The sequence below is a fragment of the Apostichopus japonicus genome, chromosome 17 (genome assembly GCF_037975245.1).
Source record: "Apostichopus japonicus isolate 1M-3 chromosome 17, ASM3797524v1, whole genome shotgun sequence".
Classification (NCBI taxonomy): Eukaryota; Metazoa; Echinodermata; class Holothuroidea; order Aspidochirotida; family Stichopodidae; genus Apostichopus; species Apostichopus japonicus.
This window is the reverse complement of record NC_092577.1, coordinates 25,655,523-25,679,553: the sequence shown is the minus strand read 5'-3', so window position 1 is coordinate 25,679,553 and position 24,031 is coordinate 25,655,523. Positions and strand designations below refer to the sequence as shown.

Here is a 24,031-nt window from a genome sequence, read left to right as displayed (position 1 = left end):
AGGTTTCGATGACTTCAATGCACTAGACTTCTGCTTGTTAGTATAACCAGAACTAGCTGTTACAATAACACTATGGCATGCTTACACAGGTCAGTCTGTACGTGGTTATACACACCTCCATCAAAAACAGTAGGGTTCTTGTACTCAATTTTATGAATCCGCACACCAAGTATTACAAACCAAACCAAATCTCTAATAACTTCGCACATTAAGGTTGCAGAGGAGTCTACTTATGGACAATTTAGATTGGAATATGCCCACAAAGAATCAACTTGAAAGAAGCTAATACAGGTCACTGGAGGTCAACCTGAGGTCAAAGGTCACCCAAATGCAGGTCTACTATTGTATTACAATAGCTTAACTCCCAACCTTAATGGACATTTGGTTCTCAAGTTATTGCAAAAATACTAGTTTTTGACCCCTGATTGACCTTTGTTGACATTGGATCACATGACTGTTATGTTTTGAAACAATCCCTTACCCCATTCATAACTAGTCCCAAAATATCAACCTTGTCACACCCTGTCAATGGTAGTTTCACAAATTATTGAGAAAAACTAGACCAACATTACAGCCAACTCCATGGAGTGAAAGCAAATCTCAAGTTCACAGGTGCTTGACCTAGTTTCTCCTTGGCAGCTGGCCAAGAAATGTTTTGAAATTCGTGGTACCTGTGCAACTTACATCCAACCAGAACTACCAATGATCTACAAATATTTTCTAGAGAAGGCATGCTTCGCCATTCAAGTGCACTATTCCATCGAAATCATATCAACTCTTTAGCAAAATATCCATACGGATGAGTCACAAGTGTTGAAGTAGCTCTAGCACTTTTATATATCTATTGTCTGCAAGCAAGCCTTGGAAGACACTGTACATGTATGTAGATATGTACATAGCAATTCAGGACTTCTAGCGACACACTTAAGTCAATGGGGATATTGTCGCGAGTTCAGATTCAAATCTACGGATGCCCGTACGATCATTTTCAATTGTCAGTAGGCTCTCCTTTTCTTATGAGGCGAATCGCCCATGTCATATACTTATAGGCTGGACGATGGGAGATACCGTATATTAGGAAAAGGTTTTAACAAGTTGACCCCTGGTGACCCTAAATGACCTTCGATATCCACCAAAAACGATAGGCTTTTTGTACTTAATGTGGTCAACCTATATACCAGAAATGAAATCAATCCAAGCTTTGCTTCTTGAGATATCATGTTTACAAGCTTTTCACTATTTGACCCCTGATACCCCAAGTGACCTTTGACCTACACCAAAAACAATAGGCTTCTTGTACTCAATAAGATACTCCTATGTACCAAATATGACAACTGTCCAAGCTTCCCTTCTTGAGATATCGTGTTTACAAGCTGGGCGTCACAAACGCACACACACACACACACCCATACACACACGCATGATTGCAAAGGTTACGATTATCATCGAAACCAAAAATGAATAAAACACTGAAACACAAGAATACAATACAGGTAGAAATACAGAAGTAGGTAAGGAGGATCACCGAAGAGATACAGTAACAGAGCAGCTGAAAATCAAAATTAAATAAAACTGTTAGCAAATCGCTTATCCACTAGATAGCCTGTGTAATAGAATGTGTAAAAGTAAGTTGGCCTGACGTTTCGATCCTAGCAGGATCTTCTTCGGTGGCTAATGACAAGTAACAGTAACAGAAGGGACAAAAACACGCACAGAATACAGACAGTCTGGAGAGACATTGGAGAGATATATCTCCAAAGCTTCGCGCAAGTTCTGAAGGTGTTCAAACTCTTTTCGGAATATTTTGTCAATTGTTCAGTATTATTTGCTCGAGAATGTCAAACACATTCATCAATTGATCGAACTAAGGTGAAAACAACAACAAAGCCCTTCTATAGCATCAGGTGACATGATCACGAGACACAAACTGCCTTACCCATTGGCTTAAAATGTCAATATTGTTACGGCTTGTTTTCTCGAAAAGTAACTCATTTCACTCTGGACAATAAGTTGAAATGACAAAAAGAGTAAAATATTAACGCATTCTGAGTGTCAAACCTTAGTGACTCTAAGGGTGCAACGAAAGTGTAAGATTTTAGGGGTCAGTCCACTGACTAAAGAGATGCAGGAAGCAGCCCACCTCATCCACAACCACTCTTCCATCCCACATAACACTCCCACACACGACTCCCCACACAATACTCCCCACACACCGCTCCCCACACACCACTCCCAACTGCAGCACTCCCCACACGCCACTCCCCCACACACCACTAAAGCACTCCCCACACGCCACTCCCCGACTGCAGCCCTCCCCACTGCAGCCCTCCCCACGCACCACTAGAGCACTCCCACACACCACTGCAGCACTACCATCACACCACTCCCCACTGCAGCACTCCCCACACGCCACTCCCCCACTGCAGCCCTCCCCACTGCAGCCCTCCCACACACCACTCCCCATTAGGGCACTCCCCACACACCACTGCAGCACTCCCCACACCCACACTGCAGCCCTCCCCACTGCAGCCCTCCCCACACACCACTCCCCACACACCACTAGAGCACTCCCACACACCACTGCAGCACGCCCCACACCCCCACTGCAGCCCTCCCCACACACCACTCCCCACACACCACTAGAGCACTCCCCACACACCACTACCATCACACCACTCCCCACATGCCACTCCCCCACTGCAGCCCTCCCCACTGCAGCCCTCCCCACACACCACTCCCCACTGCAGGGCTCCCCACACCACTGCAGCACTACCCTCACACCACTCCCCACACACCACTTGCCACTGCAGCACTCCGACATAACACTGTAGTACTCCCCAAACATCACTCGCCACTGCTGCACTCCCACAAATCACTGCAGCACTCCCCACACACCACTGTAGTACTACCCTAACACCACTCCCCACACACCACTCCCCACTGTAGTACCACCACTGCAGCACTCCCCACATGCCACTCCTCACACGCCACTGCAGTACTCCCCACACACCACTTGCCACTCCCCACACACCACTGCAGTACTCCCCACACACCACTCCTAACATACCACTGCTGCACTCCCAAACACCACTGCAGCACACAACACTCCTTACGTACCACTGCAGCACTCCCCTCACATAACCGCCCACTCAAACAGACACAATTACATCCCACTCATACAAAACTCATAGTAACCACAGCAGCTGCTTCTGCAGATTTTCTGCTTCGCTGTACCAATTAAAAAGACAACATAAACAGTTTGGTACATGATCTATTAGATTTATGTAATGTTCTCCAATGATGATAATTAATGTTGATGACTTTCAGTTTTAGAGCATTTATTTTACACATTCAAACAGGTAATGTTAGGCGCTACTCTATCTTCCATAAAATTACATATTTGTTATTATTGCACAGTACAAAATAAATCCCATGACAAGCACTTGACTGACACATATTCTACATTACTCCCCATACCAATATAAGTTTACCAGTTAAACCTGCAGTAAACATAAGTTTGCTATTGGTAATGAATTGATGTAACATGGCAGTTGCCCCTTCAATCAGTAATGCTACAACCAACCATTCCCTACCAGTAAATATAACTGTGAGGGTTTGTAATATCACCTGCCTACCTTGTCACCACCCAATCCTGAATCAAGGCACCAACCAACCAGTGTTGTAACAAGTTATGTTGTCTACCTGGCCACCACACAGTGTTGTAACAAGTTAGGTTATGTCTACCTGGCCACCACTCAGTGTTGTAACAAGTTATGCTATGTCTACCTGGCCACCACTCAGTGTTGTAACAAACCCCACTATGTCTACCTGGCCACCAACCAGTGTTGTAAAAAACCCCGCTATGTCTACCTTGTCACCAACCAGTGTTGTAACAAGTTATGCTATGTCTACCTGACCACCACTCATTGTTGTAACAAGTTATGCTATGTCTACCTGGCCACCACTCAGTGTTGTAACAAGTTAGGTTATGTCTACCTGGCCACCACACAGTGTTGTAACAAGTTATGCTATGTCTACCTGGCCACCACTCAGTGTTGTAACAAACCCCACTATGTCTACCTGGCCACCAACCAGTGTTGTAACAAACCCCGCTATGTCTACCTCGTCACCAACCAGCGTTGTAACAAGTTGTGCTGTCTACCTGGCCACCACTCATTGTTGTAACAAGTTATGCTATGTCTACCTGGCCACCACTCATTGTTGTAACAAGTTATGCTATGTCTACCTGGCCACCACTCAGTGTTGTAACAAGTTATGTTATGTCTACCTGGCCACCACTCAGTGTTGTAACAAGTTATGTTATGTCTTCCTGGCCACCACTCAGTGTTGTAAGAAGTTATTTTATGTGTACCTGGCCACCACTCAGTGTTGTAACAAGTTATGCTGTCTAACTGGCCACAATGTTATTACTGACTCTCTTCTGTACTTATGTAAATCTACACTACATAATATTTTATAGTACATTGATATACCTACAGTTGTGGTAGGGATGAGTCTGACACTAACCAAGTCTATTCACCAACACACAGGATGAACAAAATCCATTGCAAGTTACTGATGGCATCAATTTCTACCAGAAAACGCAGAGAGGCAAGACCCATTTAAATTTGCTCTAGGAGCTGGTTTGTTTGTTTGAGCTTGAATTGTCTGTATTGAGACAAGAAGCTGATAACCATCCAGCTGCTTCATGACACTCCTATAAACATTTATAAACAGTAACCTTAGCTCAACTCATTGTGTTAAGAGTCATCAGCAACTGTAGCAGTTGAAGGAAATCACTGAATATATCAGGTTAAAACATAAGATCACATAGGTCTGGCATTCAGTTTATAATGCAATCCCAAAATATCATGTATATATTGTATAATATCACTATGTTGAACTAGTTGTCTTGCATGCAAATGAAGGTAGATACCTTAAAAATGTTAGTTGTGGAATGTAATATAAGGAGTAATAAACATGCAATATGTACACTAACACATTATATATCATTCAATATTATAATACTCTACTGTATTAGCCTGATATGATTTCAAAACAAATTATTTATCTTTCACAATAATCATGAAATAAGAACATCCTGAGGCCAAGCATAGTAAGATTATTTTCACTCTTCCACAAATCCTGTATTACATTTATACATGTGCAAGTTCATTAGCTTTCAGTACTGTAGGTCCACCCATCATGTATATGATATGTTGATAATGACACGACCTTAGTCACCAAAACCAACTTTGCCAAATTATTACCCCCTGTAACAAGATATTATTAAACACGACGAGAGAAATACAGTAAATTGAACCAAATCACAATGGATGACACACATATATTCTTATATAATACTCATAAAGCTAGCCCTCTTTCTGCACTGGAAGCTGCTTCCCGAGGTACTCCCTGCAAACAAATCAGAAGAGAATATTAAGTTGACTTTAACAGCTCATGAAACTAAATTTTAAAAGCACAACCAAATCATCAGAACATTTTCTTTCATTTTCTTCTCATTTGTTTCTTTCTCAAGAAACATTATCTTTCAATTTATAGGTTTGGAAGCAAGCCATTGAACTCATAAAACATGTTGCTTGTTATCATTGTTCCCATAGGGAAGATGAGATATTGTAGTTCCTTTGATAGTTGGGCCATATACAGTTATATCAGTTGCCATGGTAATGGTTGATTTCTGAAGTAGCTACTCTCAAGGGGGGGGGGGAACCCATTGTGGGGTACCGTAGGGTGATCAGAACTCCATGACTAAGGTAGGGGTAAAAATGTGTATGTGTGTGTGAGTCCAATTTTGTGTCAAAAGGCAATGAATTGTGTAGTAGGAGATTGCAAAAAAACTTCTGAAAACCCAAAATTAGTTTCTTTTAGTTTCCCAGTCATCACACCAACATAAACGTCACAGACTTTGGATTAATTTTGTAAGTAGCACCCCAAAGACTTTCACACTCCTGGGGTTTCCCACTGTCTGCAGGTGAATATAAGTTCAGCTCATGTACTTCACATAAACACGTATTTTTGGCAGTATTGTCTAGGCAGAGGCCCTCTAAAGGTAAAGTGGCCCTAATTTTGCTATATGCCTAAACTCATTAGCCACAATGGCCCCCTCATTCTAATGAGCATACTCAATTGTTTATCTTCAAGCAGTGATTTACCCCATAGGTGCAGGAAAAAAGATCATATTACACTGTACACTAAACAATAGGCCCTGTGTGACTTAGTTCTATTTAGCAGAACCAACCACACAACACTATGCCCTGTTCTAACATAGTGATGCACACTAATATGTACGGACGATATGTATTGTAGGCATGTATATTTTGCACTGAGATGGTAAATGCTTTCACATTTGTAATTTTTGGAATATGGAATCTATCAGGCCCTTTTTTTTACTGTGGTGTTACCTTCACTTGTGTATCTGCTTATGTGGAGTTTCTGAAAGCCTTACTTTATGGCAGCGAGACGGAGACATACACAAAGCTTTATATTTGGTGGATTCAATTATTACCGCATCCACTAACTGGAAACTAACTGCAAACACGATTAATTGCAACAACAACAAATGAAGAAATACCTGAGATGTTGACACATTTTGCAAGGAAGGCATTTCAATTGCGGCGAGACCTCGATATCGTACGGCACAGTATGTATACTGACATATAATAGTAGTCAATCTTATGAAATATGATCAGACATTTAGGTAGTTTTTTTTATCTGTAATTTACTTTTAATGGAAGAATTGCTACCCTCATGAGTGTGAACAGTTCTTACAACAATTTCTTTCTCTTGTAGCTGCATGTTTATTGGAAGAGTGAAGTTAATTAATAGTTCACTTTCTTACGGGAAGTACGTGAAAAGTCCATTGTTATTGTTTTACGTTTGCGGTACACTCCGGAGAATGATGTAACAGGAGCTTTTATGTTTCATCTTTCTGGTCAGTGAGAATCTGCTAACTTTGGCATCAAATTTCTCTAAATTACTGTCTCTTTCAACTAACAGAAACCACAGTATTGTTTGTGTACTAAAATACATAAGTATGAGCCCCTCCCCCCCCCCCCCAAAAAAAAACACTTTTTGCCTCCAGCTATGCATTTTAAGGAAAATGACTTCCTGCCCAAATAGGTTGTATACTTACCAATTATGAACCATGAGCTTCTGCACTGCTAGCAGTGCTTCATATCTGACATTAGGATCTTCATGGCCCATGTACTGCATCACGAGTTGCTTCCCTCCAAGCTGTTCAACAACACTACAAAAATCAACACAACACAAAATATTACTTATTATTAATAGATTTGATTCGATTCAATAATTACTGAATTTAACTTTGAGTAATACTTGATAGGTTTATTAAATTGTTATCAAACAGCAAAAAGCTGCAACTCTGGCAGAATAACCAGGTCTGAGGAATACAAATATTGTAAGCTGGTGGAATCATACAGTACTCACTAATTAAAGCTCATTTAGGGGAATACTGATAGAACTGACAGATACAAGAAACTGCATCTAAGATGTACTGCTATATTGACATAACCTCACTGTATGCAGTTTATTTAGCTTTATTGTTTGTTCTTTTCTCATCTTGCAACTTTTTGCCAAATTGTTGTATCTTAAACTTCTGTTCATTTTGGATTTCTTTGTTGTTGTTGTTGAATTAGTCACAAACTGTAACCAATCATATTTCCCAAGTTTGAAGACAATTGTACGTACTTTTTACCTCTGGGGTAGTGTCTGACATATTCTCCAATATCATGAGCACTAACACAGAGCACCAACGGGTCTTGAGATGATTCCAGTAGGCGGATAAGGATTCTGTACGAAAAATAGCATTAAATAACATCACAACTACCAAGTAGTGTTCAAACAATTATGCATAACAGAAAATACCGATTATTTTTTTCATAATCGTACCGATTCCGATTATTTGAAAAAGAGAAAATATCCAGTTTATACAAAATCGACAATAAAGTTTGTAATAGAAACAATTATTGTTGTGATTTTCCTGTTTCCTTTTGCTTTCGTTATAATACAAGGCTCTTAGGTATCCCTTTGGTTTTACCAAATCACCTCTGGAGTTTCTTGGAAAGAATATATATATTTTTTTTACAAGTTTCCAAAATTTGACATCCTACTGTAGAGATCATAGTCTAGCTCTCTCTAGTTTCCACCATTCAACCCTTTCACATGTGTTGCATGCCAGTACATTCTAATCATAGTAATTAGTTAGTGATATGTACAGTACTTACCTGTAAACACATACCTTGCATGTAGTAGAGGGTCATTGTTACTTACCTGTAGGTAAATACCTTACAGTCCTGTATGAATGCCTTAGGTATTGTTTTCTTTATAGTTGTTTCTAGGGTGGACCTTCCGGAAGCAGGACACTTCGCCCAACAACCATTTCGCCCAACTGCCATTTCGCCCAACCTTACCATTTCGCCCAACCAGCCTGGTCATTTCGCCCAACCAGCCTGGTCATTTCGCCCAACCAGCCTGGTCATTTTGCCCAACCTTGATTAAATATAAAAACTTCAAAAGGAAACATTCGGGAATTGTTAACGTTACAGGATACAAACCGAATATTAAGGAAATTTGAGAATTGATCAGTGTGTTAGGGGTTAGGTTTGATAGTAAACGTTCGAATATTAAGGAATATTAAGGAAACTTGAAGTCCTTTACTTTGTATAAGTTTAGTAAGGAAACGTTCGGGGATTGTTAACGTTACAGGATACGAACCGAGTACTAAGGCAACTTGAAGTCGTGGTTAAATTGATTACATATGTGATTACATATGTGGTTACATTGATTAAATATAGTAATTCAATATTACGGACGGGTTTTAAATATTTTTTTTTTCAATTTAATAAGGAAACGTTCGGGAATTGTTAGTCAGTAGGATGGATCAGTGTTTTGGGGGTTAGGTTTGATAGGTTTTTATGAAGACCGATTCCCCTGTGTTTATATAATAATATAACTTACATTGTATGCGTAAACGCCTAAAGTAGTGTAATCCTCCCATTATACCCGAAGTAACTGCTCAGACTCTGATCGATATCGAGCGGACCTCACTTTTTTATTAACCTATTACGACGTAGCCTAACCCAAAATAAATCAAATTGAACTAGTGGAATAGAAAAGTAATATTATTCTGACTGAATATTAGATAATTAGTAAAAATAAGGTTGTGCGAAATGACCAACACGGTTGGGCGAAATGACCATTCTGTTGGGCGAAATGACTGATGGTTGGGCAAAATGACCAGGCTGCTTGGGCGAAATGGCAGTTGGGCGAAATGGTTGTTGGGCGAAGTGACTAGAAAGCGACCTTCCTGCATTCAAAGGACTCATATGTTTTGATTGGTTACTATTTTGTATTATCATTTTGATTGGTTGAAACACTGATGACCAGCCTCTGTCAGACTGGTCATCAGGTTCTTGCAAATAGTGTGATAGAAATACAGCAGAGTAGCACAGAACCCCAAATCACCTCGGAAAGATTTTTTTTTTTTTTACAAATTTCCAAAATACGAAAATATGACATCCTACCTAGTCAACACTGTGCTAAGCGAATGGCCTAACCACCTCGTCGTGTATGTCACTTGTTCATGGCTTGAAATGGGCTAAGAATAATTACTCAAAATATCCATCTCAAAAAGCATCTCAGACAAACCTTCCATCTTCAATCTTTATCAAAGTGTAAATGTTAATTACATATTGCCTACATTCCGACATTATTTTGTACTTATTTTCAGTATTATAACGTTTATGAACAAACAGAAATGTTACGAACTTGAAGTTAAACATACCTATTCTTTACCTATTTAACTTTATTAGCGTGCAATACACTACACGCCGCGTAGCTTACAACAGTACAGAAAATTGGTCGCGAGGGTAGCCATTTCCGTATATCTAACATGTAGCTGCCATGAGTCATAGCCAATCTGCTACAAACCAGACTTGGAGGCGGGGCTTAATCATCAAAAACAGGAAACGTGTGCAAAAGTTCCCTACAAACAAGTTTTGAAGCATGTGCGAAAAAGGCCTGCGACAACAGTGTTTCAGCCCGATTTGGACATTAATCAATGAAAAAGTCATAGAATGAGATACAATTCTGGAATAAAAAATAGTAACTTTTGTTGGCCTATATGATTGATATATGCTTGCTCTGGAAATTCCAGAGAAAAAGAACTTTGTATGAAGATGCTGAAGCTTTTTTAAGAGAAGAGAGAGTCCCACTTACTGTTACAATATCTCTATACATGTAATGTATTGAGATAATAAACGATTAGTTAAAAGCCACTTGCAATTATTATTTTTTAGTAATCCCGTCTATAATCCATTAACATCTTGTAAAATTCCTTGTCAGTCTTTCCACATCATAGCCTAACACCACACTAAGTCAATGAGAAATCTAGCTAAGCCTTACCATCTGATTATTCACTGAAATTGTGACATAGTTGTAAGATATCCATGGCATACTTTCATTATTGCTTTTACGTTCCACCACATGGTAGGCTAACACCACACTAAGTCAATGGGGGTAATCTAGCCTAACCATCTATTTATTGGCTGAAATTGTGATATCCATGGATTACTTCCTTTATTGCTGTTATCTTCGCTCACATGGTAGCCTAAAACCACACTTAGTCAATGGGAATCTGCCTAACAATCGGTTTGCCCCCCCCCCCCAAAAAAAAATGCAATAAGAAATTGGTGAGGGATTATTCGCCAATACCATCCCTTGAAAAGCACTTGATTTTGTTCAACATACAACACAATCTGAGTTATAAAAACATTGTTGGCTCTGTTCTGAAGCATTTATGCGTTGTAGCTGACTTTATTGGATTTAAACAATCACTGTTTCTTTTGAAGAGTAAAATTATTTGTTAGTTGTGTTGGGTCCCAGACTAAAATCCTACCTCCAGGATGTAGGATTCTAAGTTCATAACAATGTTGATAGTGGATGTAATGACACAACAAATTCAAGTTTTTAGACTTACTTACATGTTGATCTTAAATGACCTACAACTGCCTCAAAAACAAAAGGGGATTTTAACTTCTACATTAGACCTACATATTTAACATGACTTCATTGTGTTTACAAGGGTATCAGACTTTTCAGCCGCATAAACATGACCTTTGCCCTGACCTATAGGAGAGAATGCAACACTAAGGTTTGTATATGTATTGAGTGTAAAGTTCATCCAGACCTATTCTTAGAGTACAATGTTTCATTCTTGCACATTTAAGCTGCTTTTGCACTCACTGCCAGAAACAGACTAAGTGATTCATTGCCTCAATAGTATATAAAGTGGAAGTGTAAAACACTCTCAGCCACTTCAAAGAGCAAAGTGACATAGTAAAGCCATTCATCAAGGAAAGGTTTGAGTTGATGAGCTTACAAAGGTTTTCAGACTTTGACCTTTGTTGACCTTCAAATTTTACAGCAAACTTCTACTCAATGTGGTGTATCTACATGAAGAATATAGAGTTCACCCACCATATTATTTTGAGTTATCATGTTGTAAAGACAAGGCATCACATACACATGAACACACTCACATATGCCACAAAGATTCCAATGAATTACTTGTGAAAATGTGCTTTGTGAGATTGAAGATATCTTTAAATCTTTTTGTTTGAGGTATATTTGAATAAAATTAAGCAATGGGAGACATGATGTAGTGATTTGTACACATTTCTGGACCAGGTACTAACAACTTGGACTGGGTAGTGTTTTTTCAGTCAGTGCCCTGGGTTCCTATCACTAGTGAATCCACCCCAACAAATGCTTTAATCATGCACATCACATTTTCACAAGTAATTCGTTCAATTCAATTGGGCTGTTAAGTTTGAAAAGGTTGTAGAGTTGCACTCGTGGAAGTTACCAAACTTTCTCATAGATCACTAAAACACATCATTTGGGGGAAACATCGTTAGGTGATTCTAAAAAGTAACATCAAATAGTAAATATAACTATACACGGCTGGTTTACTTTCCTCTTTACTTTCCTACCATGAATACGTGACTGAAGGCCTGCATAGCCTCTATTTGTAGTGAGCACCACTTAGACACACAACAATAAACATCTTTTCACCTGCATGGATCAGTAAATGTCTGTTCAACAATATTCATTTAACCAATGAAATTCTATATGAAGGATCCACCTTAGGACTGGACTGTACCAGCACTCACAACAGTTACACTAACAGGTAACCAGTAGCTTGTAAATTAGCCAAACAAGCACAATCAACACATTTTATATCATGATCCCACTATGAAAGAGCTGCCCATATATATGCACCGTCCCTAAATATACTTACTTGAGTAGTTCGTAATTTTTCTCATTCAGCCTCAGAGCGTTCTCTCTCCAGAATTTCTCACTCTTGTGAACAGGACTCCACTCCAGCCTACCAGACTTCACCTCAGAGGAATATTCATCAAAAGAGCTGTTGGAAAAACAAAGACATCAGCAACAGACAAAGGTTTTATACCCTAGACTATCTGCTGAAGAAGACTGTCAACAATCCTACTTGTTGTTGCACAAGGTTTTCAATAGATGCGTGGGGGATATATGCATATTATTGTGAAATGTGTCAATTGGAGAATGCTAACCAGTAGTTTGGCATGTTACTAAGGCTGTGTTTATTCCATAACAGTATGATCTGAGGTTATCCATGCTGTTCTGTAGTGTTTCTATGTAATCCTGTGCCTTACCTGTGTAATGCTGTTTGTGAATGTTTTCCTGTTCATTTCTTCTAGTACTGATGATTCATACCTGAGACCATGCATACTGTTCAAGCTTTTAACATGACCTAACATCACAGAAAACATGGCTACAAAACCAAGAAAACCAGCCCCCCCCCCCCTCCCCTGTCTCCCATTGGTACCCACTCAAAAAACTGATCTTACAAACCACATGTGTTTGATCTGCTTGTTTTGTTGTGTTAATATATAGCTTTTCTGTAAGTTGTCAGTTTGTGAAAACTGTTAAATCTAGTAGGCTTACCTGAGGTCATGCATGCTGTTGTGAGATGAACTGTGAGCATTGTTTAGTAGTTGTAACTGAGGTCATGCATGCTGTTGTGAGGTGTATTGTGAGTTTGAGAAGTAGCCTCACCTGAGGTCATGCGCATGCTGTTGTGAGGTGTATTGTGAGTTTGTGAAGTAGCCTTACCTGGGGTCATGCATGCTGTTGTGAGGTGTATTGTGAGTTTGTGTAGTAGCCTTACCTGAGGTCATGCATGCTGTTGTGAGGTGTATTGTGAGTTTGTGAAGTAGCCTTACCTGGGGTCATGCATGCTGTTGTGAGGTGTATTGTGAGTTTGTGAAGTAGCCTTACCTGAGGTCATGCATGCTGTTGTGAGGTGTATTGTGAGTTTGTGAAGTAGCCTTACCTGAGGTCATGCATGCTGTTGTGAGGTGTATTGTGAGTTTGTGAAGTAGCCTTACCTGGGGTCATGCATGCTGTTGTGAGGTGTATTGTGAGTTTGTGAAGTAGCCTTACCTGAGGTCATGCATGCTGTTGTGAGGTGTATTGTGAGTTTGTGTAGTAGCCTTACCTGAGGTCATGCATGCTGTTGTGAGGTGTATTGTGAGTTTGTGAAGTAGCCTTACCTGGGGTCATGCATGCTGTTGTGAGGTGTATTGTGAGTTTGTGAAGTAGCCTTACCTGAGGTCATGCATGCTGTTGTGAGGTGTATTGTGAGTTTGTGAGTAGCCTTACCTGGGGTCATGCATGCTGTTGTGAGGTGTATTGTGAGTTTGTGAAGTAGCCTTACCTGAGGTCATGCATGCTGTTGTGAGGTGTATTGTGAGTTTGTGTAGTAGCCTCACCTGAGGTCATGCATGCTGTTGTGAGGTGTATTGTGAGTTTGTGAAGTAGCCTTACCTGAGGTCATGCATGCTGTTGTGAGATGAACTGTGAGCATTGTGTAGTAGCCTTACCTGAGGTCATGCATGCTGTTGTGAGGTGTATTGTGAGATTGTGAAGTAGCCTCACCTGAGGTCATGCATGCTGTTGTGAGGTGTATTGTGAGTTTGTGAAGTAGCCTTACCTGGGGTCATGCATGCTGTTGTGAGGTGTATTGTGAGTTTGTGAAGTAGCCTTACCTGAGGTCATGCATGCTGTTGTGAGGTGTATTGTGAGTTTGTGTAGTAGCCTCACCTGAGGTCATGCATGCTGTTGTGAGGTGTATTGTGAGTTTGTGAAGTAGCCTTACCTGAGGTCATGCATGATGTTGTGAGATGAACTGTGAGCATTGTGTAGTAGCCTTACCTGAGGTCATGCATGCTGTTGTGAGGTGTATTGTGAGTTTGTGAAGTAGCCTCACCTGAGGTCATGCATGCTGTTGTGAGGTGTATTGTGAGTTTGTGAAGTAGCCTTACCTGGGGTCATGCATGCTGTTGTGAGGTGTATTGTGAGTTTGTGAAGTAGCCTTACCTGAGTTCATGCATGCTGTTGTGAGGTGTATTGTGAGTTTGTGAAGTAGCCTTACCTGGGGTCATGCATGCTGTCGTGAGGTGTATTGTGAGTTTGTGAAGTAGCCTTACCTGGGGTCATGCATGCTGTTGTGAGTTTGTGAAGTAGCCTTACCTGGGGTCATGCATGCTGTTGTGAGGTGTATTTTGAGTTTGTGAAGTAGCCTTACCTGGGGTCATGCATGCTGTTGTGAGTTTGTGAAGTAGCCTTACCTGGGGTCATGCATGCTGTTGTGAGGTGTATTTTGAGTTTGTGAAGTAGCCTTACCTGGGGTCATGCATGCTGTTGTGAGGTGTATTTTGAGTTTGTGAAGTAGCCTTACCTGGGGTCATGCATGCTGTTGTGAGGTGTATTGTGAGTTTGTGAAGTAGCCTTACCTGGGGTCATGCATGCTGTTGTGAGGTGTATTGTGAGTTTGTGAAGTAGCCTCACCTGAGGTCATGCATGCTGTTGTGAGGTGTATTGTGAATTTGTGAAGTAGCCTTACCTGGGGTCATGCATGCTGTTGTGAGGTGTATTGTGAGTTTGTGAAGTAGCCTTACCTGGGGTCATGCATGCTGTTGTGAGTTTGTGAAGTAGCCTCACCTGAGGTCATGCATGCTATTGTGAGGTGTATTGTGAGTTTGTGAAGTAGCCTCACCTGAGGTCATGCATGCTGTTGTGAGGTGTATTGTGAGTTTGTGAAGTAGCCTCACCTGAGGTCATGCATGCTGTTGTGAGGTGTATTGTGAGTTTGTGAAGTAGCCTCACCTGAGGTCATGCATGCTGTTGTGAGGTGTATTGAGTTTGTGAAGTAGCCTTACCTGAGGTCATGCATGCTGTTGTGTAGTGTTTCTTGCAGCATTTCTATGTCCTCACTGATGTCTTCATCTTCAATCTTTTGTCCTTCCAGTACCTCAAGGTGTTTCACTACTTTACACTGTATCATAGTCAGGGCATTCTCCTGTGTAACCTCTTTTTCCAATGGTTTCTCAATCAGGTTCTTGATAAAGAAAAGAAAAACAATGCTGTTAAGATCACTCCTGATGTTGTGTTTAGCCAGCAAACCTCACAAACTGCTTAACCAAAGAATGACACAGCTCTCCTCATTGCAGTCAGTGTCCAGATTCAACTTTAGTCAGCCTAGCCCTTTCCATCCTTCATTCCCAATTACATTTCAGAAACCAGATAAACGAACAAAATAAAACGAAACAGTTGATGAAAGTCATAGTAATGTATATTCAAACGTTTTCGAAGATTTCACATCTTCCTCGTCAGGAAATAGATAATAAAATAATCTCTTATGTATAGTGCATGCGAAAGTTGTAGTATTAATGATGACTATGTATGTTCAAAGATATAGGAGGTTCTAAAATAAGTTGAGAATAAATGACGATCCATGTTGAAATAGTTGATTGTTTAAAACGGGTTTAAGTTTCTTGATGTACAGTGCCTCCTTAATTTTAATTAAAGTAGACGAAATTAAAGTAGACGAAGGTAAAGTACACCCTATTATATCTAAAGAAAATTCGATAGTGAGATATTTGAACAGAAATGTGAAGAATTTCCTGCCTGATATTATTTTTAAAAACCTTATCCCTTCTGGCAGTCAACCTGGGAAAATCTATGGGCTGGCTAAGGTTCACAAAGAAAATACGCCACTCAGACCTGTTGTCTCAATGATCAGTACTGCTGAATACAAACTTGCAAAATATCTTGTAAACATCATAAAAGTCAGTATGCCAACAACCTATATGTTGGATTCAACTGCTTCTTTCATAGAACGACTAGATTCTTTTAATTTCAAACCATCCCACAAACTTGTGAGTTATGATGTGGTTTCATTGTTCACTAATATCCCTCTAAATGAAACTATTGATATTGTTTGTGAATATGTCTACAGGCAAGATTCAAGGCCTTCTTATCCTAAAGAGGTTTTCAAAAAGTTACTACAGATTGCAACAGGTGGTTATTTCCTCCATAAAGGGAAATTATACTGTCAAATTGATGGGGTAACAATGGGTAGCCCTCTGGGTCCAGTTCTGGCTAATTTTTTCCTTGCTCATTTAGAAAACAGTTTCATGACTCATAGTACTGATTATGGCCCTATGTTGTACCTCAGGTATGTGGATGACATTTTCTGTGTGTTTAATTCTTTGGATCATGTTCACAGTTTCCTTGGTTTTCTTAACCAATTACATCCAAATTTGAAATTTACCCATGAAATTGGACCGAAACATCTTGCTTTTCTTGACACAGAGGTGTGTTTACCCTCTGAAACTAACTCATCATACAGTTCAATGGTCTATCGTAAGCCAACTAATACAAATGTAATTCTCAATTTCCATGCCATTTGTCCATGGGTTTGGAAGATCGGCTTAATTAATTGTTTCCTTAATAGGGCATTTGTTGTGTGCAGCAATTGGTCCTTATTCCATACAGAGGTCTCCAAATTAAAAGAGATTTTACACCATAATGGTTATCCCAGCAGGATTTTGGAAGAGTGTGTATACAAATTCCTCAATAAGAAACTTAGTTCTGAAGTGGATAATCAGGATAAGGATGATGACAGTAAGTACATGATTACCATTCCATTCATAGGTCACCCTTCACTAAATCTCAAGAGATCCTTAACTAAACATTTTAGAGGCGTTAACAAGAAGTGTATTATAGTTTTCAAAACGTTTAAAGTCAGTAATTACTTTTCCTTGAAAGATAAGACCCCCATGGCCCTTAAAGCCAATGTCATCTATTCATTTGAAGGTTCCTGTGATAAGAACCAAACTTACATCGGTAAGACTAAAAGACATCTGGCTACAAGGGTCAAGGAGCACTTATCTGACAAATCTGCAATCTATGAGCATATCACTCACTGTATAGACTGCCGATCAGCTAACATCACTAACTTTAGTGTCATAGACAGCGGCTATACAGACTTTGAAATTAAAATTAAGGAGGCACTGTACATCAAGAAACTTAAACCCGTTTTAAACAATCAACTATTTCAACATGGATCGTCATTTATTCTCAACTTATTTTAGAACCTCCTATATCTTTGAACATACATAGTCATCATTAATACTACAACTTTCGCATGCACTATACATAAGAGATTATTTTATTATCTATTTCCTGACGAGGAAGATGTGAAATCTTCGAAAACGTTTGAATATACATTACTATGACTTTCATCAACTGTTTCGTTTTATTTTGTTCGTTTATCTGGTTCTACAAATGTAAAACTCTTCCTAAATTTTACATTTCAGAAAATTATCCACTGAAGAATGATATGAAGTGCAACGTGATCGAATCACATATCCAGTTGGCTTTATAGGGATTTAACATAAGAACATTCAACAGTAAGACTGCACACAAGATATTTAAGTGTTGACCATTATTGAAGTCCTTCAATTGATCAGCAAGGTTCTTGCACTAATGCAGACCTACAGAAGATATGCACAGTATTGTGATGAAGTAGCCTTACTGCATGGAATGAAATCAAATGCATTAAAGCACCTTAAGTGTGGGTGATTCTAAAGGATCACAATCAATGTGTTATTCACTCATAAACTACACAACAGAAGTACATAACTGATACATCCCAACCAGTCATTTTGGCAAATCAGCTCAAATAACCACTACCCGAGCATAACAAACCTATTTTAGACTATACCATAAAATTATCTGCTGTGACAGACATTTTGATATGAAATTGAATATATAATACACTTGCACATACAGACATGTTGAAAAGCTTTGTATAAACTTCTTGTAGGCCTGTTATTTTAGGTGCGTATAGGTTAGGATGCCTTGTGTGCTAGATAGAAAACACACTTTCCATTAGTGACAAATGACTGTAAATTATAACGAAATAATTGTTTCAGTGAAGGTTAGAAGAACAATATATAATTTAGACTAATGATTAGTATAACAATTGCACAGGCTATACTTGCGCTGTGGTAACATAACATAATATTGTTCAGTCTTAATGTCATCTAAAATAAGTAGGAAATTAAGGAAAGGACTAAAAGAAAACATGTTATATTTTTATAAATTTATATTCAGTGAAAGACAGGCAAGTTTTTATAAAGATGTATTATAGTTGTACACAGATATGGCATGATGTTAGGTTACAGGTTTAGGGCAGGTCAAAGCTATTGTATCCCTAGAAGCCAAATTTCAAACTTTATTGAAGCACTCTAAATGTGGTGTCATATTAAAGCTGAATTATTGAAGTTTCAGATTTTCATAATTTTTTTTAATTTTTTTGCCTATTGGAATAATTACAACCAGCTAATTTGCATAAATTCAACTTGCAGTGTGACGTACGGGACATTTGGAATCCTATTTCCCTGCCAGCAATATAAACTAATTGAATATAAGTTACGCGGGACATGATAAACCCTTCCTTCCAATAATTTTGACATATTATGTTTGGGGGTTCATCAATTAAATATGCTAATTAGCTAGTGTCCAAATACTGATGTCCCGTACGTCACAATTTTCAGCACTTTTTTTCAAGTTTTGATATGGAGGAACAGTTTTTTTTTGGTGATATTCTATAAAGTTCTAATTAAGAACATTGCTCAACAAAATCCATCCCCAAAAAATTGAAATAATATTCACTGCAAATCTAATTATCAAATTTAAAAATGTGACGTACGGGACAAAATGTGACGTACGGAAACCCTGTATTTATACATAATAAACATGCATGGGCTCCAATGGGGACCTCTACTAGAAACCTTCGCTTACAAGTGCTTACCAATGCTTACAAGTTTATTTTGTTGAAAGCTGGTAGTTGCAACTTATAATCCCTGCATGCCTGAAGAGCACATTATGGCACCAAATTAACTATTAACTGATGACCACCAACAACAAAGGGGGTTGCTCAATAAACTATCGGGAAGTCAACTGAGTGTGTGTGGGGGACACAGAATCATCTACAATCAGGGATGAGACCGAGCCGGGGGAAAAAAACCTGAAATTTATCGATCGCCGTCCTGGGGGAGGGGCTTAAGGGGAGGGGGTATCCCCCTCCCCTTTAGAATTTTTTGTCAGGTAAGGAGGGCTTAGATGCAAAATGGTGGACTCTATCTAAATGGTGGATAGATGGAATCTATCACATCACGTAACTCGCCAAAAAAGTGTGGAATTTCTGCTTGTATAATTTATCCATTAGCTTTTGTGAACCAAAAAAAGGCTTTTTTGCTTGCTTTGTGCTACTTGATTCCACCACTGGTCAAATTCGGTGTTCCTTCCCTTCACAGTCCAGCATGTTCGGCAAAAAAAAAAAAAAAAATTAAATAAAAAAAATTAAATAAAAAAAGTAATAAAAAATAATAAAAAACGCAAATTACGAGAAAAAACGCGAAAATGAAAAAAAAAAAAATCGGAAATCCGCGTTTCCGCGGAAGAGTCTCATGCCTGCTACAATGCTATTCAACATTGACATTGAATGAGGACGACTTCAAGAATGTTGAGTTTGCATTTCAACATTTCGTAGTCCTATTGTGAAGTGTGACTATGATGACTGTGCAACAATGTTCTTGTGTCCTGAACTTAGATAGTAGACATTGAGATTTTTAGTTACAAGTGAAGAGTTCAATGTACACAGATATGGCATAACGTTAGGCTACAGGTTTACTGATATTGTTATCATATTGGTACAATTTACACCGATATTTGGCATGATGTTAGGCTACAGGTTTACTGTTAACCATATTGGTTCAGTGCAACCCTATTAATTAACTATGTCAATAATTACCTATAGCACTTACCCTAAATACAGCCAGTATGATCCTAGAGACCTTTTCTTTCACGCTCTCACTGAGTATGTCTGCAAGGACTGGAATTATATTATATCTGGAACAAACAAAATTCATGGAATTTCACAAATTAATACAACTGTAAATGATAGTGTTTACACGGGTCCAAAAATCGGGAACCGGGTACCCGAGGGCCGTTACCCGTCGGGTATCCGGGTACCCGGAAAAAATTTGTTTACCCTCGTGTATCACGATTTTCAAGAAATTACATATTGGATGCTGTAATAAATGCATTATATTCTCTACTGACAATGTTTTCATGTTCAAATACCTAGGTGTAAGATAAGGTATAAAACCTCCCTCAATAATTTTTATTTGCTTCTGTTTCTTTCATTAACTTGTTAATAAATTAATTATTTAATTATAATTAGCATTACTACTAACATCACACTGCCGCCGCTGCTTATGCTAGCTCGTGCACGTCTATTGGATCAAACCATATAAATATCCAATTTAGCTCTTAAACAGTTTTTAATACTACTACTATCTATTATGCAGGCCCAGGGTTTGCATTAGCCGCGAGATTGCGCGATTCGGGCAATTTGATCGCATTTGGAATAAACGATTAGTAAAAAGCCACTTGCGATTACTATATTTTAGTTATCCCGTCTATAATCCATAAACATCGCGTAAAATTCCAGCCTTTCCTTCTTTGAAATAAACGAATGAATAAATAATAATTTCTTCCACATGGTAGCCTAACACCACACTAAGTCAATGAGAAATCTAGCTAAGCCTAACCATCTGTTTATTTGCTGGAGTTGTGACGCAGTTATAAGATATCCATGGAATACTTTCGTTATTGCTGTTACGTTTGACCACATGGTTGCCTAACACCACACTAAGTCAATGGGGATAGTCTAGCCTAGCCATCTGTTTATTAGCTGGAGTTGTGACGCAGTTATAAGATATCCATGGAATACTTTCGTTATTGCTGTTACGTTCGACCACATGGTAGCCTAACAACACATTAAGTCAATGGGAAATCAGCCTAACCATCGGTTTGCCATTTTTTTTTAAACAATCACACTTTGCGCATGATTCAGGTAATAAATTAGGAACCGGGTAGTATCGCGAATAGCGGGCCCCTTCGTTATTGCCGTTATCTTCGACCACATTGTAGCCTAACACCACACTAAGTCAATGGGAAATCTGCCTAACCGTCGGTTTGCCAATTTTTTTTTAGATCACACTTTGCTTAGGATTCGGGTAATAAATTAGGAACCGGGTAGTATCGAGTCGGGCGGGTACCCGGGTACCCGGATAACCCGTGCAAACACTAGTAAATGACTATGACAAACCATGTCTTTTGTGTTACAATACATGCCATACAATGCCAATACAACACATGCCATACTACAACACTTATTTCGTAAATTTCCATCAGTTTAGCCAGCAAATCACATTGAGAGGTAGTTAACACACCTTTAGAAGTGTACACAGTCTATGGAACAACACATACAGTATGTATGGTAAATATCAACAACTAATCAGCATACACAGTCTATAAAGAACAACACATATGTATGGTAAATTTCAACAACTAATCAGCATACACAGTCTATGGAACAACACATACAGTATGTATGGTAAATATCAACAACTAATCAGCATACACAGTCTATAAAGAACAACACATATGCATGGTAAATATCAACAACTAATCAGCATACACAGTCTATATAGAACAACACATACAGTATGTATGGTAAATATCAACAACTAATCAGCATACACAGTCTATATAGAACAACACATACAGTATGTATGGTAAATATCAACAACTAATCAGCAAACACAGTCTATGGAACAACACATACAGTATGTATGGTAAATATCAACAACTAATCAGCATACACAGTCTATAAAGAACAACACATATGCATGGTAAATATCAACAACTAATCAGCATACACAGTCTATATAGAACAACACATACAGTATGTATGGTAAATATCAACAACTAATCAGCATACACAGTCTATAGAAAACAACACATACAGTATGTATGGTAAATATCAACAACTAATCAGCATACACAGTCTATATAGAACAACACATACAGTATGTATGGTAAATATCAACAACTAATCAGCATACACAGTCTATAGAAAACAACACATACAGTATGTATGGTAAATATCAACAACTAATCAGCATACACAGTCTATGGAACAACACATACAGTATGTTTGGTAAATATAAACTATTCAGCATACACAGTCTATAGAAAACAACACATACAGTATGTATGGTAAATATCAACAACTAATCAGCATACACAGTCTATATAGAACAACACATACAGTATGTATGGTAAATATCAACAACTAATCAGCATACACAGTCTATATAGAACAACACATACAGTATGTATGGTAAATATCAACAACTAATCAGCATACACAGTCTATAGAAAACAACACATACAGTATGTATGGTAAATATCAACAACTAATCAGCATACACAGTCTATATAGAACAACACATACAGTATGTATGGTAAATATCAACAACTAATCAGCATACACAGTCTATAGAAAACAACACATACAGTATGTATGGTAAATATCAACAACTAATCAGCATACACAGTCTATATAGAACAACACATACAGTATGTATGGTAAATATCAACAACTAATCAGCATACACAGTCTATGGAACAACACATACAGTATGTATGGTAAATATCAACAACTAATCAGCATACACAGTCTATAAAGAACAACACATATGTATGGTAAATATCAACAACTAATCAGCATACAGTCTATAAAGAACAACACATACAGTATGTATGGTAAATATCAACAACTAATCAGCATACACAGTCTATGGAACAACACATACAGTATGTATGGTAAATATCAACAACTAATCAGCATACACAGTCTATAAAGAACAACACATACAGTATGTATGGTAAATATCAACAACTAATCAGCATACAGTCTATAAAGAACAACACATACAGTATGTATGGTAAATATCAACAACTAATCAGCATACACAGTCTATGGAACAACACATACAGTATGTTTGGTAAATATAAACTATTCAGCATACAGTCTTTGGAACAACACATACAGTATGTATGGTAAATATCAACAACTAATCAGCAAACACAGTCTATAAAGAACAACACATATGTATGGTAAATATCAACAACTAATCAGCATACACAGTCTATAAAGAACAACACATATGTATGGTAAATATCAACAACTAATCAGCATACACAGCCTATATAGAACAACACATACAGTATGTATGGTAAATATCAACAACTAATCAGCATACACAGTCTATAAAGAACAACACATATGTATGGTAAATATCAACAACTAATCAGCATACAGTCTATAAAGAACAACACATACAGTATGTATGGTAAATATCAACAACTAATCAGCATACACAGTCTATGGAACAACACATACAGTATGTATGGTAAATATCAACAACTAATCAGCATACACAGTCTATAAAGAACAACACATATGTATGGTAAATATCAACAACTAATCAGCATACAGTCTATAAAGAACAACACATACAGTATGTATGGTAAATATCAACAACTAATCAGCATACACAGTCTATGGAACAACACATACAGTATGTTTGGTAAATATAAACTATTCAGCATACAGTCTTTGGAACAACACATATGAATGGTAAATATAAACAACTAATCAGCATACACAGTCTATGGAACAACA

The 24,031-nt window shown here is 38.3% G+C and overlaps 1 protein-coding gene and 1 long non-coding RNA gene across 3 annotated transcripts in view; one reads left to right on the top strand and one right to left on the bottom strand.

Annotated features, from left to right (window-relative positions):
• Window positions 1-2,755: 2,755 nt before the first annotated feature.
• On the top strand, window positions 2,756-4,295 carry LOC139984260 (uncharacterized). The gene is made up of 2 exons (XR_011798992.1): window positions 2,756-3,693; window positions 3,734-4,295. It is a non-coding gene; the product is annotated as an uncharacterized lncRNA (long non-coding RNA).
• The window catches only part of LOC139984259 (V-type proton ATPase subunit H-like), a 41,579-nt gene continuing 20,869 nt past the window's right edge, over window positions 3,322-24,031 (bottom strand). For both annotated transcript variants that reach the window (XM_071998093.1, XM_071998092.1), the window contains 6 exons: window positions 20,259-20,343; window positions 15,303-15,481; window positions 12,341-12,466; window positions 7,729-7,830; window positions 7,154-7,267; window positions 3,322-5,415 (listed from right to left, as the gene is read on the bottom strand). In XM_071998093.1, coding sequence (XP_071854194.1) covers window positions 5,373-5,415; window positions 7,154-7,267; window positions 7,729-7,830; window positions 12,341-12,466; window positions 15,303-15,481; window positions 20,259-20,343 — 649 coding nt within the window. In that variant the 3' untranslated portion in view covers window positions 3,322-5,372. The remainder of the gene's footprint in view (window positions 5,416-7,153; window positions 7,268-7,728; window positions 7,831-12,340; window positions 12,467-15,302; window positions 15,482-20,258; window positions 20,344-24,031) is intronic.